At 42.1% G+C, this 19,018-nt stretch overlaps 1 protein-coding gene across 1 annotated transcript in view; it reads right to left on the reverse strand.

The window, feature by feature from the left end:
- The window catches only part of LOC124134126 (A disintegrin and metalloproteinase with thrombospondin motifs 7-like), a 136,792-nt gene extending 119,460 nt beyond the window's left edge, over window positions 1-17,332 (reverse strand). The window contains exons 1-2 of the mRNA XM_046498807.2: window positions 16,865-17,332; window positions 2,685-3,055 (exon numbers count right to left, since the gene is read on the reverse strand). Of these exons, the coding sequence (XP_046354763.2) occupies window positions 2,685-3,055; window positions 16,865-16,988 (495 nt within the window). The 5' untranslated portion in view covers window positions 16,989-17,332. The remainder of the gene's footprint in view (window positions 1-2,684; window positions 3,056-16,864) is intronic.
- Between the last annotated feature and the right edge of the window lie 1,686 nt (window positions 17,333-19,018).

Here is a 19,018-nt window from a genome sequence, read left to right on the forward strand (position 1 = left end):
CAACAAAAGAGAAATTAGTCTTAATGTTAACAGCATGCACATTCAGAAATATGTAAGGTCAAGATATTATTGGAAATGAATTTTCAACTAGTGAAATGTGTACTTCAAGGACAAAACGAATTGCTGCAGACACAGACAGTGACACAGATAAAAAATGAAGATAAAATCCGCAGGTAGTCCTCCTCAAACATACACAGTTGTCTCACAAGGTGAGGCTGATGTAAAGCATCAAGTTGCAACAAACATACTGAAGAAGATATGAGTGTATAAAATAATTTATTCAAGTTAGAAAATGCCATTTATTTTATTTTTTTGACAAATAAAATGTAAGGTTCAAAAGAAATAAAATACATAATACTCAAACTGGGTCAGGGTAACATGTTTTTGTTTGGTTGGTTCTTCTAAAACAGGAGATGAAGTTTCGGCTACTTTCTGAGGGCGGTTGCTCCTAATTTTTAATTCAGCAAGACGATCATTCTGGGACATTTATTCCCTCATCACAGCGGTTTTTAGCTGGCAACTGCACAAGTTCTAGCACGGCTGGGGGATCGGTAAGTTACACCCAATCGAAGTGAACTGCATATGCTGATCTATGTTTAACAAGTCGAGTTCAGTACCCATGCAAACGCATTGCTCCATATGCGAGAAGAATTCACACACTGTCCATATAGGTCTGTCAAAACAACCGGAACAGCTAATGATGTCACTAGCAGCTAGTTCCAAGCAAAGTTCGTTTTTTAAACAAAATGTTTCAGAGCATTACAAATTGTGTTTCGACATCTCGGGTTTAGTCACGATGTGTCACTCATTGGGTCGTATTCTTTAAATCCTTCAATATTTTAACACGGTTTCTAATGGTCGTGATCATGGGACATTTGAGTTTTTTCTCCAAATGGTGAGAAATTTGCCAATGAAAAAGATGGAGTGAAAGTATGTTTAAGTGTCATTTAAAGAGACTGCTGACATATGGATTTCAACTGCCTTGTTATGTTTATGCAAAGGTCAGTCAGTGACATTGCAGAGCGACACAAACGTGAGATCAGTTATTCAGGTGACAACTGTCAGTCTGTGAGAAGGGGTAATATGTCTCAAAATGCAAATAATGTATTGAAGGTATGCCCCCGAGGAACGCCTCCCAGGTCCAGAGCAAAAATAGGGCATAATCTCGTACTCTACTCCCGTTGTGCCTTTGGCAACCCGCGACACATCTTACCTCTGAGAACATTCAACGTCTACTTTGTTAAATAACACAAGTAAAAAAATACATTGGAAACTTAATGCCACACTGTTTGACATATCACAGACATATTAAGAACTGGTCATGATTGAGTAAATGTGGCCATTGAAAGGACTTTCAATTAGCATGATTAGTATATCTACTCCATGAGATTTACAGACGTGGTTTAGCAACCCATGAACGGATCTTGTACATATTAATGTCCACCCTTCCTTCTTTGTGAAGTTTAATCAATGCAAATATTTGACGTACATATGAAATATTAGAATTACTGTTTATCTGTCTGATCATTGCCACATTGCCTTTGGCGGTCTCCCATAGAGTAACTGATAGTCTAAGAGTGCAAAAGCCTTACAAGAGTCAAGAAGCAATCGTGACCAATCTTGAAGGTTTTCTCAGGATGACATCATGGCTATAGCATTTCACTGTTTATAAAACGTTAGAAATAATGGCCTAGACATGTGTTTTTATACATTTTCGTAAATCCAAATATTTATCATGCACCACAAATAGAATACGAAGGAGCAGACGACAATTTCGTGTCAGAACGAGAACTGGTGGGAAGCACTGAATGTGCAAGCGGGGTAAATTCACTCAGCGCTTCCCCTGACTGTAGGTCTATCAAGGGAGATAACTGTTTTAATTGTGGTCATCTTTGACAGCAAACTGGCAAATCTAGCAACACAGTGCAAGGCGAGACATGGCGAGGTTTCAGTGACGTCTGCTGTTAGCACAGAAAGGATGAACCGTCTGGGCGTCGACAGATGGACAAAAACAGTGTTATGTGGCCTGTGTTTGCATAATCTTTAAAGGCAGATGATATCTGATTGTGAACAAGGATTGACGTTCAATCATATCGTTCATAAACAAGCCAGGGATCACAAGAATGAAATCGTTTGAGAGTGAGCTGAACGTCAAATGGTGGGACATTTTGAATTCAATGAGTAAATGTCAAGTGAAGGTGCCAAGGTCAATGGCTGTGCTGTTCCTGCTGGTAGGGTAATTTACTTTGTCATCACGCTGCCACAACAGGGTCGTACGTGAAGAATATCTGAATGGGAGACCGTGGGGCGATGTGAATCTTTGTAGCTTGCATGGTGATGGTGTTTCTTTATTTTGTTTACAGAAGTAAAACTATATATTTGTGTTAAACACGCAGTTAAATCTCCATACGCTGAAAAAAACAACGCACAGAACGACCAAATATGCCCTAAACAAGCGGATGGCATCAAAATTGACACAACGCGACAACACTGTCTGAAAACGGGGTGGTATAACCTAGGTCTGAAATTTCTATGGAATATTACCCCCGATTTTATTCACACAATAAGCTTTTCTCAGAAAACTCAGGAATACAGAATGCCAACAATGGCATTTCTAACTGCAACGTGACAGCATATAGACACATGTGAAAATACTTATAGAAAACAATTTTAAAAAGACTTACCAGTCCCCCACAGGCTGATATCGCTGCTCTAGAGTTGTCTTCTCCTGTAACGTGACCAGTAAAATGACATCCTCGGTGATCAAGTATTTTGAACATAGAATCCGACACGTTCTTATATCTTCCTGTTCTGGTTTCGACCACCGTCGACGGCGTGAGCAACTTACTGTTGACTTGTAACTTGACTTGAAGCGTCCTATCTGATAACGGAATCTGGTAATGGATGACGTCATCAGAGGACGCACCTGCGTCATCTACACTTCTCTTCCATATCTTATGATGTGCTTGTAATGTGTGTGTTATAAATCCTCCATCTGAACTAACACGGCTTGGAATTACCACTTCATAATCATCCAAGTTCTGAGCAAAGTTTTCTGAAACATGCAACAAAGTATGGCAGATTATTTGGATTGATTTCAAGATGTTTAAATGACAATGGAACCTCGTTAACTTGAACTCGTTAACTCGAAATATATTTAAGACGAAGTAAGGTTACAGTACCGACATAATCCTAATCTGCATGGTGGTCTAATATCGGAACTCGCTAATTTCGTTTGTGTCGAACTATGGACAAGTAGATGGTTTCACGACTTCGAGTTAACAAGGGTTCACAATCAGGTTCAATGCTGCAAATTAGGCTGATAATTCATTCTAAAAGTTATTAATAATGTAATGCAACACGGGTTTTACCATACGGAACCATCTGTGAAAAGTGGGGGCGGTCGGGTAGCCTAGTGGTTAAAGCGTTCGCTCGTCACGCCGAAAACCCGGGTTCGATTCCCGACATGGGTACAATGTGTGAAGCCCATATCTGGTGTCCCCCGCCGTGATATTGCTGGAATATTGCTAAAAGCGGCGTAAAACTATACTCACTCACTCTGTGAAAAGTGAGTGAGTTTGACCTAACGCCGCTTTGTATTTCAGTATTTCAGTTATATAAGGGCGTGTTAGCATGCTGTGGGAGGAAAGCCCAAAGTGATGCAGGTCTTAGGCGTCTACCACTTTGCTGAAACCCACTAGGACGGGTATTTTGCAGACAAACCTAACAACACAATCAAAGCAAATGTGAGATTCGAACCCACGATAATAAGTTTCTGACACGCCTTAGTGACGCACCTCTGCACAGCAAATTGCGGCGTCATAGACGATCCAGCCGCTCGTTTCCGTCTTTGAAAGCATCCAACAAAAGCATCTACTATTCTGATATTGGGAGCATATGCATCACTGTCATATCAATTCATATCGTGTTTAATAAGTGTATCTCAGCTACCCAATGCACATAATCCTGTCTGCTGAGTACTGATAGTGAACTATGTTGTCAATGTCATTTCGAGGGGCATTCTGGTTCCATCATTCCCGAGATACGTGTAGTATTGTACTTAATGCTTGTAACATGACATTCAAATGTCAGGATAAATATTAGGGTGGTATTACAAAACCTCACTCCCAAGGCATCTTTTCATAATTGCCTGTGACATATTTCGTGTTTCGTTAAAGGGATAATTAGAACCATTCCCCAATCTCGCAAAATCGGTTCGTATCCTGTCTGTGCTGTGAAACGGGGTTCCCCATAGTTACTGTACCACTAGTCCTCTCTGCAACCAACGCCCATCGTTACCGTACATCAAATACACGTTCCTTCAATCAATTCGCAGGCAATAATACTAATAGTAGCAACTTTACGCACATATTGAAGTAGTTGCCAATAAACAGTCAGTATACTGAATCCATCGACGACTCAACCCATTAAGTATTATGACTGACTCAAGTCAGTATTATGAGCTGTTCATTCACATCAGTCAACAGTAACGCCGAACATTTATCGACAGTGAGGTAAAAATACCACACAACCATACACCACGAGGCATTCGATTCAACAAACAAAAACCTAATAGCCAAACAACTTATTATATATAATCATGTTATATATCATTTCAGATTATGCCATTACTTCACACATGAGTAGGACGGTGGGACAGCCTGCTTGTTAAAGCGTTCGCCCGTTACGCCAACGGCCAGGGTTTGATTCCACACATGGGTAAAATGTGTGACGCCCATTGCTAACAGCGGCTTAAAACGATTGACATTCACTCATGCATGAGTTAGTGAATATTGTTTTAATCCGATACACAAAGTAAAACATTGTAACTGGGAAACGCATAAGGGACCTGGGAGTTCTTGAATGAAAAATAGGGGCGGTGAGGTAGCCTAGTGGTTTAAGCGTTCGCTCGTCACACCGAAGATGCCCCACATGGGTACAATATGTGAAAGCCAATCTCTGGTGTACACCGCCGTGATATTGCTGGAATAGTGCTAAAAGCGGCGAAACCCATACTCACTCACTCACTCACTCACTCACTGAATGAACAATAAAAAAGTGGTGTACAAGTTTTCTCGCTGACAAGCCATGCCCCTGCTTGAGGTATGTATGACACTGATGGCGACCTGCAGCTGGTCATGAGGGGACCAAGATACCGCTGCATACACCAGAACGCCCCGGGGGAGGGGTAGACCTGTGGTTAAAGCGTTCGCTCGTCACGTCGATGGCCCGGATTCGAAAACCAACGTGGCTGCAACCCCCGTTACATCATAGTGTCTCTCCCGCCACGATCGAGTGAGTGAGTGAGTTGGGTTTAACGCCGCTTTTAACATTATTCCAGTTATATCACAGCGTGCCAGCTTAATGTGGGGGAAAAGCCCGAAGTGATGCAGGTCTCAGACGTTTACTACTTCGGTGAAACCCACGAGCACGGGTATGGTGCTGACAAACCTAGAAACATAATAGGGGCGAACCGGGATGCGAACCCATTATCATAGGTTTCTGGCGTGCCCAAGGGACGCAACTCTGCACAGCGAATCGCGGTGCCTTAGACGACTGGGCCACCCGTGCACCCGACGGCTCCCTGTCATTGTCGCTATGTAGTGGATGGAACTCTTAAATAAAACCTCCTCGTGAGCGAATACTGCTATTTGCTCATAATTGATGCCGCAGACAATGTGATCCAACCAAAGAGCCTATTTGCATAACATTTAGTAATCTATAAACTCGAAACGAAGAGAACTCTTATGATTACACTTTTAGAGTTCTCCAAAATGCCGTGACTATAGTTTTCCTAGTGTAACATTTTCATTGTCAGATATTACTGTAACAACTGTGGGGACATTTATTGGAAGTCGCACGTCTAGCAGGATGGTAGAGGGTGTATCTACAACGAAACATTCCGAGAAGGGTGACTAACCTGTATGGGTTTCTTTCGTTTGCCTATGACTAATTGAGCACGGTAAAGTTACGTAACCACGCGGCAACGATGACAGCTCTTGAACTAACACTACACCGCGGGAAGATGTCCACACCATGACATCACACCATCAAAAGTACACTTTTCTTACGCTTATTTCGTTCTTCAGCCGCTAATCACACGGCAAGCCGTGACAAGTTTGTACTGGAGGGAATTAATAAGGATTCTTCAGCGGGTGTTCCCGAATAGTTGGACCTTGAATTGGCACAGTAATAGTCATGTTGTATATGAAGGTGTATGTGCAGAGGTAGGTGTGTGTGCGTGTCTCTGCTTTGTTTCCGATTATGTATGTGTACCTATGTGTGTAGGTGTGTGTGCATGTTCGTGTGTCAGTGTTTACGTGCATGTGCGTGTGTGTGTAAATGTGTTGAAACTTGAAGTCCTGTATTTAGTTTAGTTGTCTGGGGGAATAGCAGAGCATGCTGCGAACAACAGAAACTAAGTTTCATGGGGGTTGCTATTGTTTTATCTGTTTCTTTAACGTTCATCTGATTATTATTATATATCATAGCCGATCGGTGGCGTATCAAAGTGGTTTAAGCGTTTGCTCGTCACGCCGAAGTCCCGCGTTCGATTCTCCACGTGGGTACAATGGGTGAAGACCATTTCTGGTATCCCCAGCCTTGATATTGCTGGAACATTGCTCAAAGCGGCGTAAACCATACTCACACCTTCACGAATATTATAGCTTGCAGAGACCATTTCTTTTTGGACTCTTTTTTGTGGCTCAACAAGAAACTGCAAAACCGACACTTCTAATGGTAACTGACCTTGATTTTAATGCTGCAATGTTATACGAAAAGAGGGTATTGTTGGTCTTCCTCGATGCTGGTGAATGGATCCTGGGTGGTTTTCACAATAGAACGGAGACATTTTACACTGGAAAGCGAGGATGCTTGTTTGTAAGGACCAATGTATTCCCAGGACATCCGTACACGCTATGTTCATGACAGGAGGATGCAAGTACACCTGTTCGGTCACAAAACTTCTCATTAAATTTATTCGAAACCATGGTTCGAAATTACACCTCACACAGCCAGCATTGGATTATATCTTAGCTTCCCACAAATTTTCATTATATCCATACCTGCATCTGCCGTAATAGCTGACACCAATTCTGACAGTCACGCTTTGAAATTACAGAGGTACATTTGTACCTACATGTCTTAGAAACTAGGTTTATCCACTATCGATACAACTTTTCTCAAAGAAAAGTTGCCGAGGCCTTACAAGAAGAACCAAAATACGTTTTTCCCTTTAATCTGATTGAGATGCTGGAGTTTTTTTGGAGTCAGTGTACCTCTTCCTCGGGGTGCCAGCTCGCGGGATGACTTATGCATAAATATGTGCGTTCACTGCACATATACACGCCATGGGCCCTGGTGGAAAGCAGGAGTATTATCCAGGGACCACCTCCTTTCCACTACATCAATACAACCCCAGTTTTAGGTATCACGCCTAGGTCCAAAAAACGTCTCAAACCCTTCGCTATGAAAACACTTAGCAAACGTCATGATTTGGGGCATATTCGCTAACTAACAATAGAGAAAGGAAAAGAAAATAGCCGGTTAGGTGTGTGAATCGCCGGGTTTTATCACACAATAAGAACACCTCCTACTGCAGAGTGTTGGCGTCGCTATTCCATTAGCGAGAGGTAAAGAACGACTCTACTATTCCAGTTGTTGTCTATCTCACAGTCCCTGAACCTTGTATTTTTCCTTTCCGCCCAGACCTGTAATGCTATAAAGCCCTTAATGAAGCAAGTTCACATTTTCCACAGGTTCCGAAACTACCATGTCATAAGGCTCCTTTTCAAATTTAAATGTACATGCTTGTTTCTATCAAAATTATATATTTTTAGAGACTACACGTTAGTCTACGCGAATTGAACCAGCATCGACATGACGGCTCAGTTCATGTACCTTCACTGGGAAGAAGGTCAGGCAACATATCCCGGTGTTTGTAATGAAAATAATCTGTCATCACCGCGATACTAAATAGCAAATAACGTAGAAAACAAGGAACAGATTAGCTGGACACTTGTACAGATTCAGCGGAGGGTTAATGGTTACCATTCTGACCACTTCTTGTTTTCGTGGGTCGGATTGTGTTACCGTTCACTGTGTTACCATGGTGGTGAACTCTACAGGAAGTTCGCCATCAGGCCAAGTGCACCGTAGTGCATCCACGTAGGCTATATGCTGTGATCATAGTTACTACGTAATTGGTTTTTGGTGGTTAATTTGACATTAGGGATAATTGAACATTTGAGACATAATATCAGCATCAGTAATACCCCTGTATGGAGTGCACTTCATAGGTACGATCTATCAGCATCAACAATATTCATGACTCTTTGGAGTAGTACACTTCACATTGTCGATCTAAAATGCTACTTTTCGCCTAGACGTGCCAGTGTGGTATACATGTATTTAGTTACCTAAGTCATATAGCCATATCTAATGCACGTTGATCATGACAGGGGTATATATGACACAGGATACCGTGCGTATCCAAATTAATCGTCTTCATTTAAAAATTAAATATTTTTTAGCTGAGATACATTTGACAAGACTTTTTATCAGTCAGTACTTATTTCTACACAGACATGGCTTTGTAACGTTTCGGTTTTCAAGGGTTTAGTGCTATATTCAATAAACAAATATTCATGATGTTATTTTCTAAATAGCAATATCTTGTAGGCTACAAGCTAAACTCATGCCTGACTCCAAATTGTGTTCATGGGAAGTATACACCTTTCACAGTACTACTTTATTCCTACTACTCTCAATCGAAGAATAACTGTTTGGCTTACGTTTCGGCTAAACCTTTAGTCTTTTTTTAATCATTATCTTGAGACGTTTCTGTACCTACTACTCTCCCACTCTGATGCGAGTGACAAGACACCACCCAACCACCATATTACAATACCCATCATAACTTACATCGAACATTTTACTATTCCTGTCACGTGCGTAATCACGGCGTCACAAGCCATTACATCCCCGTGTAGCCCTGCGAGGAGCGCTGACTCAGCAATACGTGGAAGTCGCACAAGTATATGACCAGTTGAAATTCTGGGATGTCAGGGATGAGAATATGAGAATTTTTTTTAAAACATAACTTATTCAATAAATAATTTCCTTCCCCGTCACCCACCCACACACACACACACGCATAGACAGAGAGTCACCTCCCCCCTCACATACACCCCTCACTCCCCTTACCTTCCCCCACAAGGATATTCAATGGTCGATCCCCAATTTCAGTGCAACAAGAGGGTAACAAGAGCGTGTCGTCGTAAGTTGACTTTGCCCCATACAGCGCACTTGCCTATCACTACACGTAACTAGCTAAAGTAGAAAACATACCCCACGGGAGAGTTTCTATGAGTCAGTGATGTTGCCAGTTATCTTATTAATGTAACGGGGCATTATGTAATTTATACGATGTAATTCAAGCCGAAAAAACCGCACAGACTGTGTGAAGTTCTTCAGCGAGACAAACTATAGTCTTTGTAGATGTCTGGCAAGACCATTCACAAACAAATGACGAGCTGATCAATGGGACATTTTGTCGTACTCATTGATCGGCACATGAGCTTATCTCATTGATACGCCACACGGTGTCTACCGTATTAGTATACACTATAGATACCAGTATATTTCTGGTCACTAGAAGGGGGGTCTACCTGAACATATTATAATTGCGTTGGTTAATATATGGGATGCCACAGTGTCCCGAAATCCGTTGATTTATACGATGTTTCAAGAGGTGCATTTGAGAATGGGTTACAAAATCGTCGTCATTACCTTCCCGCTAAAGAGGGGCAACTGAAACGAACGCCTGGAGACAAATTACCGTCGTGTTACGCGCGTACAGTAGCTTTACTGGACACTATTGGTTCCATCCTCGGCCGCGCCATGCCAAAAGACGTTAAATAATGATGGTAAAGTAAACTACGGTTATAACAAACTCAAAGGGACCACTTTTTTGTTCGTTATAACCGTACTTCGTTATAAGCATGCATATATATATATATACAACAAATGGAAGAAACCAAAATATACAGTCCGTTATATCAATCAGTTCGTTATAAGCGTGTTCGTTAGGACCGTAGTTTACTGTACTTGTTTTTACCCTGCATGGTGCTCGGCATTAAGGGAAAAAACAAGGACTGGTCGGTTCGGAGTCAGTATACTCTGTTTGGGAAACTGCGGACATGGTATCTCAGTGGGCTAGCAGTAAAAATCTGGCATTAGTTCGAAGCAGCCACGCGAACACACATATACACACACGTGTACCCATTTCACCTCATCTCACCATTGCTGGGACATTGATAACATAGCATTATGTTTTTTTCTATATGGAACGGTGTCACTTCCATTCCCGACGGTGTGTCAGCTTGGTGTGGGAGGAAAAAAGTAGTTAAACCACACTACACCACCCTTCCACGTCCAATTCCCCACCAGGATATTCAAAGGTCGATCCCCATTGTCAGTGCAACAAGAGGGTTTAGCGCGTGTAATCGTAAGATGACATTGCCATACAGCGCACTTGCCTGTCACACAGTATACGTTTACCACGGTGTGGCGCTGACCATAATCTGGATTCGAACCCACTATCACAGGTTTTTGGCACGTCTAGAAAGACTGAACTACCCGTGCACCCAAGTACATAAGCGGCGGTTACGTGCAATTCCTAAATGCAGGTATCGCGCAGGGCTCATTTGAAAGTCCACACGTACGACTTTCATCAATTATTCTCTCCGTTGCTAGTTCAGATAACCAATATATACTGACGTCCCCCTGAAAAGCAGTTAACTGTTAGCATCTCTCCTACAAAACACATAAATAGGAAGCAGTTTTGTGGGTCTCCATTTGGACACTGGGACATTATTTATCATATAGTATCATCAAGTGAAAATTAAATCGATTTATAGGCATATAGGTACCGTTTTAACCTTTGGGAATATCCACAAGCTAGTAGATAATAAACAAACAGAAGTTGTGTGGGGTAAGTTCATAGCCGAACAATGCAGGTATTATATCAATCTCGTACATGGCGAATAATAGATCCAATATCAAAAGACGTATTGCTGAGCAACGAAGTCTGCATATGTTTGAGGTGTTGAGGGACACCATGTCATCCAAGTGTACTTGTGAACATAAAGTGTGTGATTCATTCCAACTGAATAATTTTGTTTATACGATGAAACGCTTCTCTGTCTAATTTATATTTTTCAATATTGTGCAAATGTGTATACATTATTCTTGTGTGTGTTTAGTCACAATGAACAAGCGTTCGTATAAAACATGTGGCTGCCGACATGTAAAACGAATAATGCATCTTTCTCACAAGCACGGGGAGACATTGAAATGTGTTTGTCGTGACCCCAAAGTACATTAATGAGATACACTTATGCAATGCCCGAAACAGATGTATATAAGTTGTCATTAACACAAACACATTCTTTAAAAAAATGTTACAACGTGTCTTACGGTTTGCAGCAACATTTAAGCGCATAAAAATATAACAATTAAGTTCACTAATGTTTGGAATGCCCCGACAAAGCGAAGTACAACGCTAGCGACGTGAAGCTGTATTGAAAGAATAAACATTGACTGGGAGTTTGAGAAATTCTCGAACTTTATTCCGCGAAGTACTTGGAATGCACCCACCGATTGTGTCCGTCATATCATACCGAGTTCATCGTCCCTACGCTGTTGTACGTGCGCAAAAATTGCGAGAATTTGGCGTGTGCGAGTGGAGGGGATGATACGAGTGTGCCAGGATGTAACGCAGCAATTTTGTGCATGACAGGCTCTCAATGTGTCTGTAGATCATACATAGTTTGTCGACCGGCAACGTAGGCAGATAAACACAGTTCTGTTTAGCCAGACTGTCGGCCTGTCATTTGACTTTAGCTCTTATAATCTTATCGTTAGGGTCAGTTCAGTAATTATGTGTACACTGTCATGTAATCCCAACGTAAGTATATTTGGCCTTTGGTTAAACAGGCGTTCGCTTTCATGGCGCATTCATACTGTCACGACGGAATCTGGCCTCAAAGACGTTTCAGTTCAGCGTAAATCCTAATTTAACAAAGTGGTTCGGGTCATATTTATTGCTTGCAGGTTTCATTAATGGGTATTCTACACACAATACTTATTGGACAGATGGATATGGGTCGGGGAGTGGGTGTCACGTTTAAAGTGAGTGAGTTAGTGAGTGAGTGTGTGAGTGAGTTGGGTTTTACGCCGCTTTTAATAGTATTCCAGTTATATCACGGCGTGTCAGCTTAATGTGGGAGGAAAGCCCGAAGTGATGCAGGTCTCAGACGTTTACCACTTCGGTGAAACCCACGGGCACGGGTATGGTGCTGACAAACCTAGAAACATAATCGGGGCGAACCGGGATTCGAACCCACAATTATAGGTTTCTGGCGTGCCCAAGGGACGCAACTCTGCACAGCGAATCGCGGCGCCTTAGATGACTGGGCCATCCGTGCCCCCTCACGTTTAAAGAAACGTGTTTATGGATTTCATGTAATATCTGACTCCACCCAATCTTTAACATGTCGCGTGTATCGTTACAGACTTTTGTGTCCAATTTCCCCATGTTAACATCTCTGGAACGACAGCGAGTGCATACGCGAACTTAGAGATGGATAAGATGGAGAGTCGATGATTGATTACATGAAACACGTCAGCACTTAATCTTCATGTTTGTTGACTTACCTACTGGCCTAACATAAAAGTGAGATTGTTCAACAAGTTATTGACATAGAAATAACACGGAAGATGCGATTTGTCTTCCACTACCATTAACCCTGTTGGGATCCAGGATAGAACTGGTCCAAATTAACCAATGTTGGTCGTAAAAGACGACAAGAATGGATCGTTCTCCAGCGGAGTGGGACGTTGCCTACAGTATCAACCATTGGTTTGTCTGGTCCAGGCCTGATTATTTACAGGCTGTCGTGATATGCCTGGGACATCGGCCTAAAACAACATTCACTTCCTCACTCAAATACTATTCACGTATACCTGTACCCTATATATAAGTTACCACCATTGGTACAGAATAAATTTGCTGTCTAAACAATTGCCGTTACTGTACAGAACAGGTACCCTTGAACCTTATAGGGCGGTCGGGTAGCCTAGTGGTCTAAAAGGGTTCGCTCGTTACGCCGAAGGCCCGGGTTCGATTCCCCTTGTGTGTATGATGTGCTAAGCCAATTTCTGGCGTCCTCAGCAATCATGTTGCTGGAATATTGCTAAAAAGGGCGAAGAAGCACATTAACTATAATATATTGAATCTTGCAACTAGGTCCTAGTTATATAGTCCTAGAAATATAAAAGAATTGAACCACTGCCTCTTTATGAGTACCCCTTTACCAATGGTTTATGAAGATAGGTGAGGTGAAATGGAGTTCAAGATTATAGCACTTGCATAGCGACGTGCATGCACGTGTGTATCTATGTGTGTGGCTGCTTGTACTTGTCCGGACTAATGCCGATTTATAGTGCTAGCCCACTGAGATACCATGCCGCAGTTTAACATGAATGAATACCCCAGTCAGACACAGTATACTGACTCCGAGACTACACGTCCTTGTTTTAGTCCCTTAAAGCCGAGCGCCAGACAGGGTAACAACAAGTACCATCTTTTAACGTCTTTTGGTATGACGCGGCCGCGGATCGAACCTCGAACCTTCCGCTCTCCGGGCGGACGCTCTACCACTTGACCACGGAGTCGGTGTTTAGGAAGATAAGTTGGATTAAAAATATTCGTAATATTACTCACTAAGGATTTTAACATAACCAAGAACCAGATAATATGCAACGTCGGGATAAAAAAAATAATGCAATAATATCAAAATCTTTGTAGAACTTAAACTAATGTCGATGTACAGAGTGTCGGAGTGTGGGTTACGCAGAGTCATATGTACGTTTTGGGGGTTTGTTTGTTTGATGGCACTCGGTAATATTCCAGCTAGATGACGGGTTCTGTAACAAATCGAGTCTGGACCAGACAATCCGGTGATTGATATCAAGGGCATCGATCTATGCAATTGGGATACGATGATATGCATCAACCAAGCCATCGAGCCTGACCCCTCGATGCCGTTAGTCGCCTCTTACGGCAAACATAGTCGCATCTTATGACAAGTATGGTTGCTTTTCTAGCCCGGATCTTAATATGTACGTAACAAAGACGTAAGACAGTTCAACCAGTACCGACATTAATCACCGAAGTCTGTCGTGAAAAGAGGCGAAAACTATCAACCACCACCTCTCACCCCACCTTCACAAAAAATACATTTAAAGAGGTAGCTTCTTGATGGATGACAGGGTCAGAGAGAACAAATTCCAAGTTCCAATTTATAGTTTTGATAAATAGAAAGTAATTTTCATACGAAACACCTGTCTAAAAATTACTTTCTCTCTCCATCAATTTTCACGCTTAAGTGAATGCATTACTTCTCTCTTTTTTTGGAAAAAAACCCATGTCAAATAAGAGGAGAGGAGAGGTGAAATGGGTTTAACGTAGCGTTTAACATTATTGCACCTATGTAGGGTTGGTTGGTTGGTTGTTTAACGCCGCGCTCAGCAATATTCCAGCTATATGAAGGCGGTCTGTAAAATAATCAAGTCTGGACCAGACAATCCAGTGGTTGACATCATGAGCATCGATCCACGCATTCGGGATACGATGACATGTATCAACCAAGCCAGCGAGCCTGACCACCCGATCCCGTTAGTCGTTTCTTACGACAAGCATAGTCGCCTTTTACGACAAGCATGGGTTGCTTAAGACCTATTCTGACCCGGATCTTCACGGGTAACCTACATAGAGACGTGCATACATACGTGTGCTTATACTTGTCCAGAGTAATGCCCGTTTTTTACAGTGCTAGCCTACTGATATACCATGCCGCAGTTCAACGTTGATGCAGACTCCGAGCTGACCAGTCCTTCTTTTATCCCTTAAATGCCTACCATGTCTAGTGTAACAAGTGAGAGCGTGAGTATGGCTTAACACCGCTTTTTACAATATTCCAGCAATATCATGACACCGACACCAGAAATAGGTTTTACAAACTGTACCAATGTGGGGAATCGAACTCGTGTCTTCGTCGTGACGAGCGAACCCGTTAACCACTAGGCTCACCAAGTGCCTCGTAGCAAGTACCATTTTTTAGCGATTTTTTTAGTGACGCACCATAGGGATCGACCTTCTGCTCTCGAAGGCGTTCATGTCAAATAAGAACAGCAATAAAATCTTAATGTGTTTTTTTCTAATAACCGCATACGTAATGGATTACGACTGAACAAACCTAAACTGATTCGAAACCTTACACCCACTTGACATCGCATTGTACATGAATGCACTCACTATATGCTCATCGATGCAGTAAACAAATAGCACTATTCCAAGCATGATAACAATTTTCTGTTAAAGGGATTTCTCCAGGAGCATACAGAATCTTGCGATGCCGAGGGCACCACGCTGAGACTTCAATACCACCATGCTATAGCCAGTGTTCCGGAAACAGGGTTTATCAAGTGTGTGTATATTCATGTAAACGCTTGGTGATCACATTCAACAAACACACACTCGTAAACTGCAATTTGATTTGTAAGATTTGCCTAGCCTACTCCAGTCGCCGTCGTTAGTTAACAATTAACGCGACTCGCTGCCACAGGCTGTTATCAATGCTAGATATTGAGCGACCTATGCCTGCCTCCACCTAGTGAAAACGGCCCAGCGCAAGCCGCGTGCAGCTCGTGGCTCGTGCGAGGCTAGCTTGTCGATGTCAACAAAGCCAAACTTGACACACTGTAAACAAACAATCGGAAACGCGGAGAATTATTAAACAATATGAAAGTATATCAAGACATAAACCCCATATGCTTGTTTCTGCTGACATCCAATGTTTGAAAGAACTACATACATTTAATACGTTTGATGAATACAATAACGGACATTCTGATAGTTGATTATATCATATGACTTGTAACAAGGTGTAAGTACAAGGGAACGAAGATTTGATATGACAGACGCAAGCTACAAACGATATCCGTTCCATCACTCTCGACTCTTGTTTAGCAAACATTTCATATGTATATTTAGACAAAGTTACACAAAATGGAAATATTACTTCTAACGATGATCAGGTAGCACAGTTTGAAATCACGAAACATTGATACTTGCGAATGTAGGCGATGATACATAATCTGTCATTAACTTAGATAAGAGTTGAAACAAGTGCACAACCTATAAAACTTATGCCACGGTATAGTAAAACTGAATTAAAGCTTTAATTACTGCACACATAAAATTTAAATTTGCTAACTTTATCGGTGTAGATTTTGTTCTAAATGTTTTATCATGAAATAAATACACCCTCTTAAATACATGACACGTTTCATCGAAGGGAGCCTTATATTTATGTGAGTTTACTCAAAATCCCTCCAGTTGATAATGTTATTGTCAGCATATTTATTACCCGGTTGTTTTTTTAGCCACGTTTTGTGGTTCAGTTGAGATTTCTGATGTTATCAGGACGAGGGACTGTGGACTATAAATTTGAGACGAAAAGTGGCCAGTCTTCAACCAATTTAAAACTTAAGAAAATATGTGTGGTTGTAATTTTATCAGTATGAAAATATGGACAGATGAGAAAACAGTCCTGGGAGGGATAGTTCCCAACACTAGGGGGACAAGTTTACACAGCAGTTTTAAATCTGGCTTGTTTAACCCAGTAGAAACATTTCGGGGGTACAGAGGGAACGCCGGTCGTGGGGTTTTTTCACCAGCGGCTTAGAAAGCAGACGATAAGGTGTGGACGCGCTCGAGCGATTTCCTTGCACCTACCTTGGCGTTTATCATAGAAGACAGGCGATTGACTTGCAACACTGAACTGCAGCAAGACGATAAATGCTAGGGTTTGAAGGAGCAGTGAACATGTAGAGACTCCAAAATGTTGTGGTGGCATCATCGCGTCATACAGTACTCCAGTCGACAGCCACGATCCAGGCTGAAAAGATTGCACACAATCACACACAAGATTTCGCTGATTTTCTCCAATTTTCACCGGGTTAAAGCCTGTGTCTTCGGCTTGTCCACACAACGAGTTAACATTGTAACTGCCTCTGTGATTTGGAGTCTGTCGTCTGCTCGTAGAGCCGACACTTCCGATCGCATGTGAGCCCCAATGAAAGTTCGCGGTTCAGTTTGGACGACACCATTCACGGTGGAGAAAGAGGGAGGTTGATCAAGAGGGGGTTATTCGCTGGGCTAGGTGAACGCTGTGTGTTGTCTGCCGGCACAGTAAGAATGGGTCGACTAGATAACAGAGGCTTCTTGTCCAGTTAACGCTCTGTCAGTAGATTTGGAAGGTTGTGTCATTCTATAACAGCGGTGAAGCGTGTATAAGGTACTTTCCACCCTCAGGGAAATGGGAACGCTCTCAAATAACAGTATTACCTATCTGAATGCACTGGAGTGCAGGCACACACTCCGTAGCTCAGCTGCTGCCGGGGCGAAGAAAACTCGCTAAACAATTGTTTCTCAACTGATTCGCTGATAGTGCTGGAACACTAAAAAATCAGAGAAATTCACCATCTGCTTTTGCTGTGAAATTATAGACAGCCTGGTCCAGCAGATAGCAGGTCGATAGATGTGGGGCGCTTCATCTCAATTACACATGCAGGGATGATAACGGCAAGAGTGGATGTTAGTGTTATACCAGTAAGGAATACGCGTACAGCCACAATAACGGTATACATACATAATAGTATAACCGTCTACTTAAATGGCCTATCTGGGCCTGTAGAACGCCTTGTCGCCGTAGAAACATGTATTGAAGATAACTGTTATGTGATAGATTGTGCGGATATCGGTAACTGTTAAGCATAATAGTCACAGTAATTGTGATATTACGACAAATGGAGAGTTAAAAAAGGGTGTCCGAGGGTAACTATGAAACATTAGTCTCTGTTGAAGTCACAGTATACTTAACTGTAAGAATTTTTAAAAATATATATTAAGAAACTTTCATTTAAATTTCTTTCATTTTACTTTTTAAAAAATGTCATATAGCTGGAATATTGCTGAGTGCGGCGTTAAACAACAAACTTTCAAAAAATATGTGCGTGGGGGTGGGTCGGCGGTGGTCACATAATTTTACTGAAAAGATTTTTAAAATTGTTTACATTTTAATGATCTGTGTGCAAATATGTGTGTTGGTGTGTGGAATTGTGAACAAGATGGATTATCATATATTTGGTGAAGGTCACATTTTAAGTGCTATCATTGATAAGCCATCTCACCCACCTACGCACCTGCTAACACGCGGCTCAAGGACACAGTGGGATAGCGGTCTGTCAATGCTGTGTCTCGGTAGCGTGTTAGCAAAGGCACATGCTATCAATATTCTCCAACTAATATCTGTGATATAATAGTTCTACTGTCCTTTCATGCCCCAGTCACACAATGGCTGAAATACTCCCGACGTGACTTACAATTTTAACCCACTCACTGTTGGCACCCTACCGCCATCCGATCACCCCAATCGACTCGTGAATATCCGGATCTTCACCAACCCATGCTTGCCGTAAAAGGCGACTATGCTTCTCGTAAGAGGCGACTAGGAGATCGAGTGGTCAGGCTTGCTGATGTAGTTGATGTATGTCATCGTATCCCGACTGCGTGGATCGATGCTCATGTCAATCACTGGATTGTCTGGTCCAGACTCGATTATTTTACAGACCGCCTCCATATAGCAGGAATATTGCTGAGTGTGGCGTTAAACAACAAACAACAAAACACATTACCCCAAACCCACCACATCTCAAGCCCTGACCCTACCTCACCATCCTACCCCATCCCCAACGTATCCTCGTGCAGCTACGACATACAGCCCCAGTAGTGCGTTGCGGAGCTTAAGTGAGTGAGTGAGTATGGTTTTACGCCGCTTTTAGCAATATTCCAGCAATATCACGGTGGGGGACACCAGAAATGGGCTTC

Source organism: Haliotis rufescens, unplaced genomic scaffold (assembly GCF_023055435.1).
Source record: "Haliotis rufescens isolate VD_foot unplaced genomic scaffold, xgHalRufe1.0.p SCAF_1, whole genome shotgun sequence".
In the NCBI taxonomy this organism is placed as follows: Eukaryota; Metazoa; Mollusca; class Gastropoda; order Lepetellida; family Haliotidae; genus Haliotis; species Haliotis rufescens.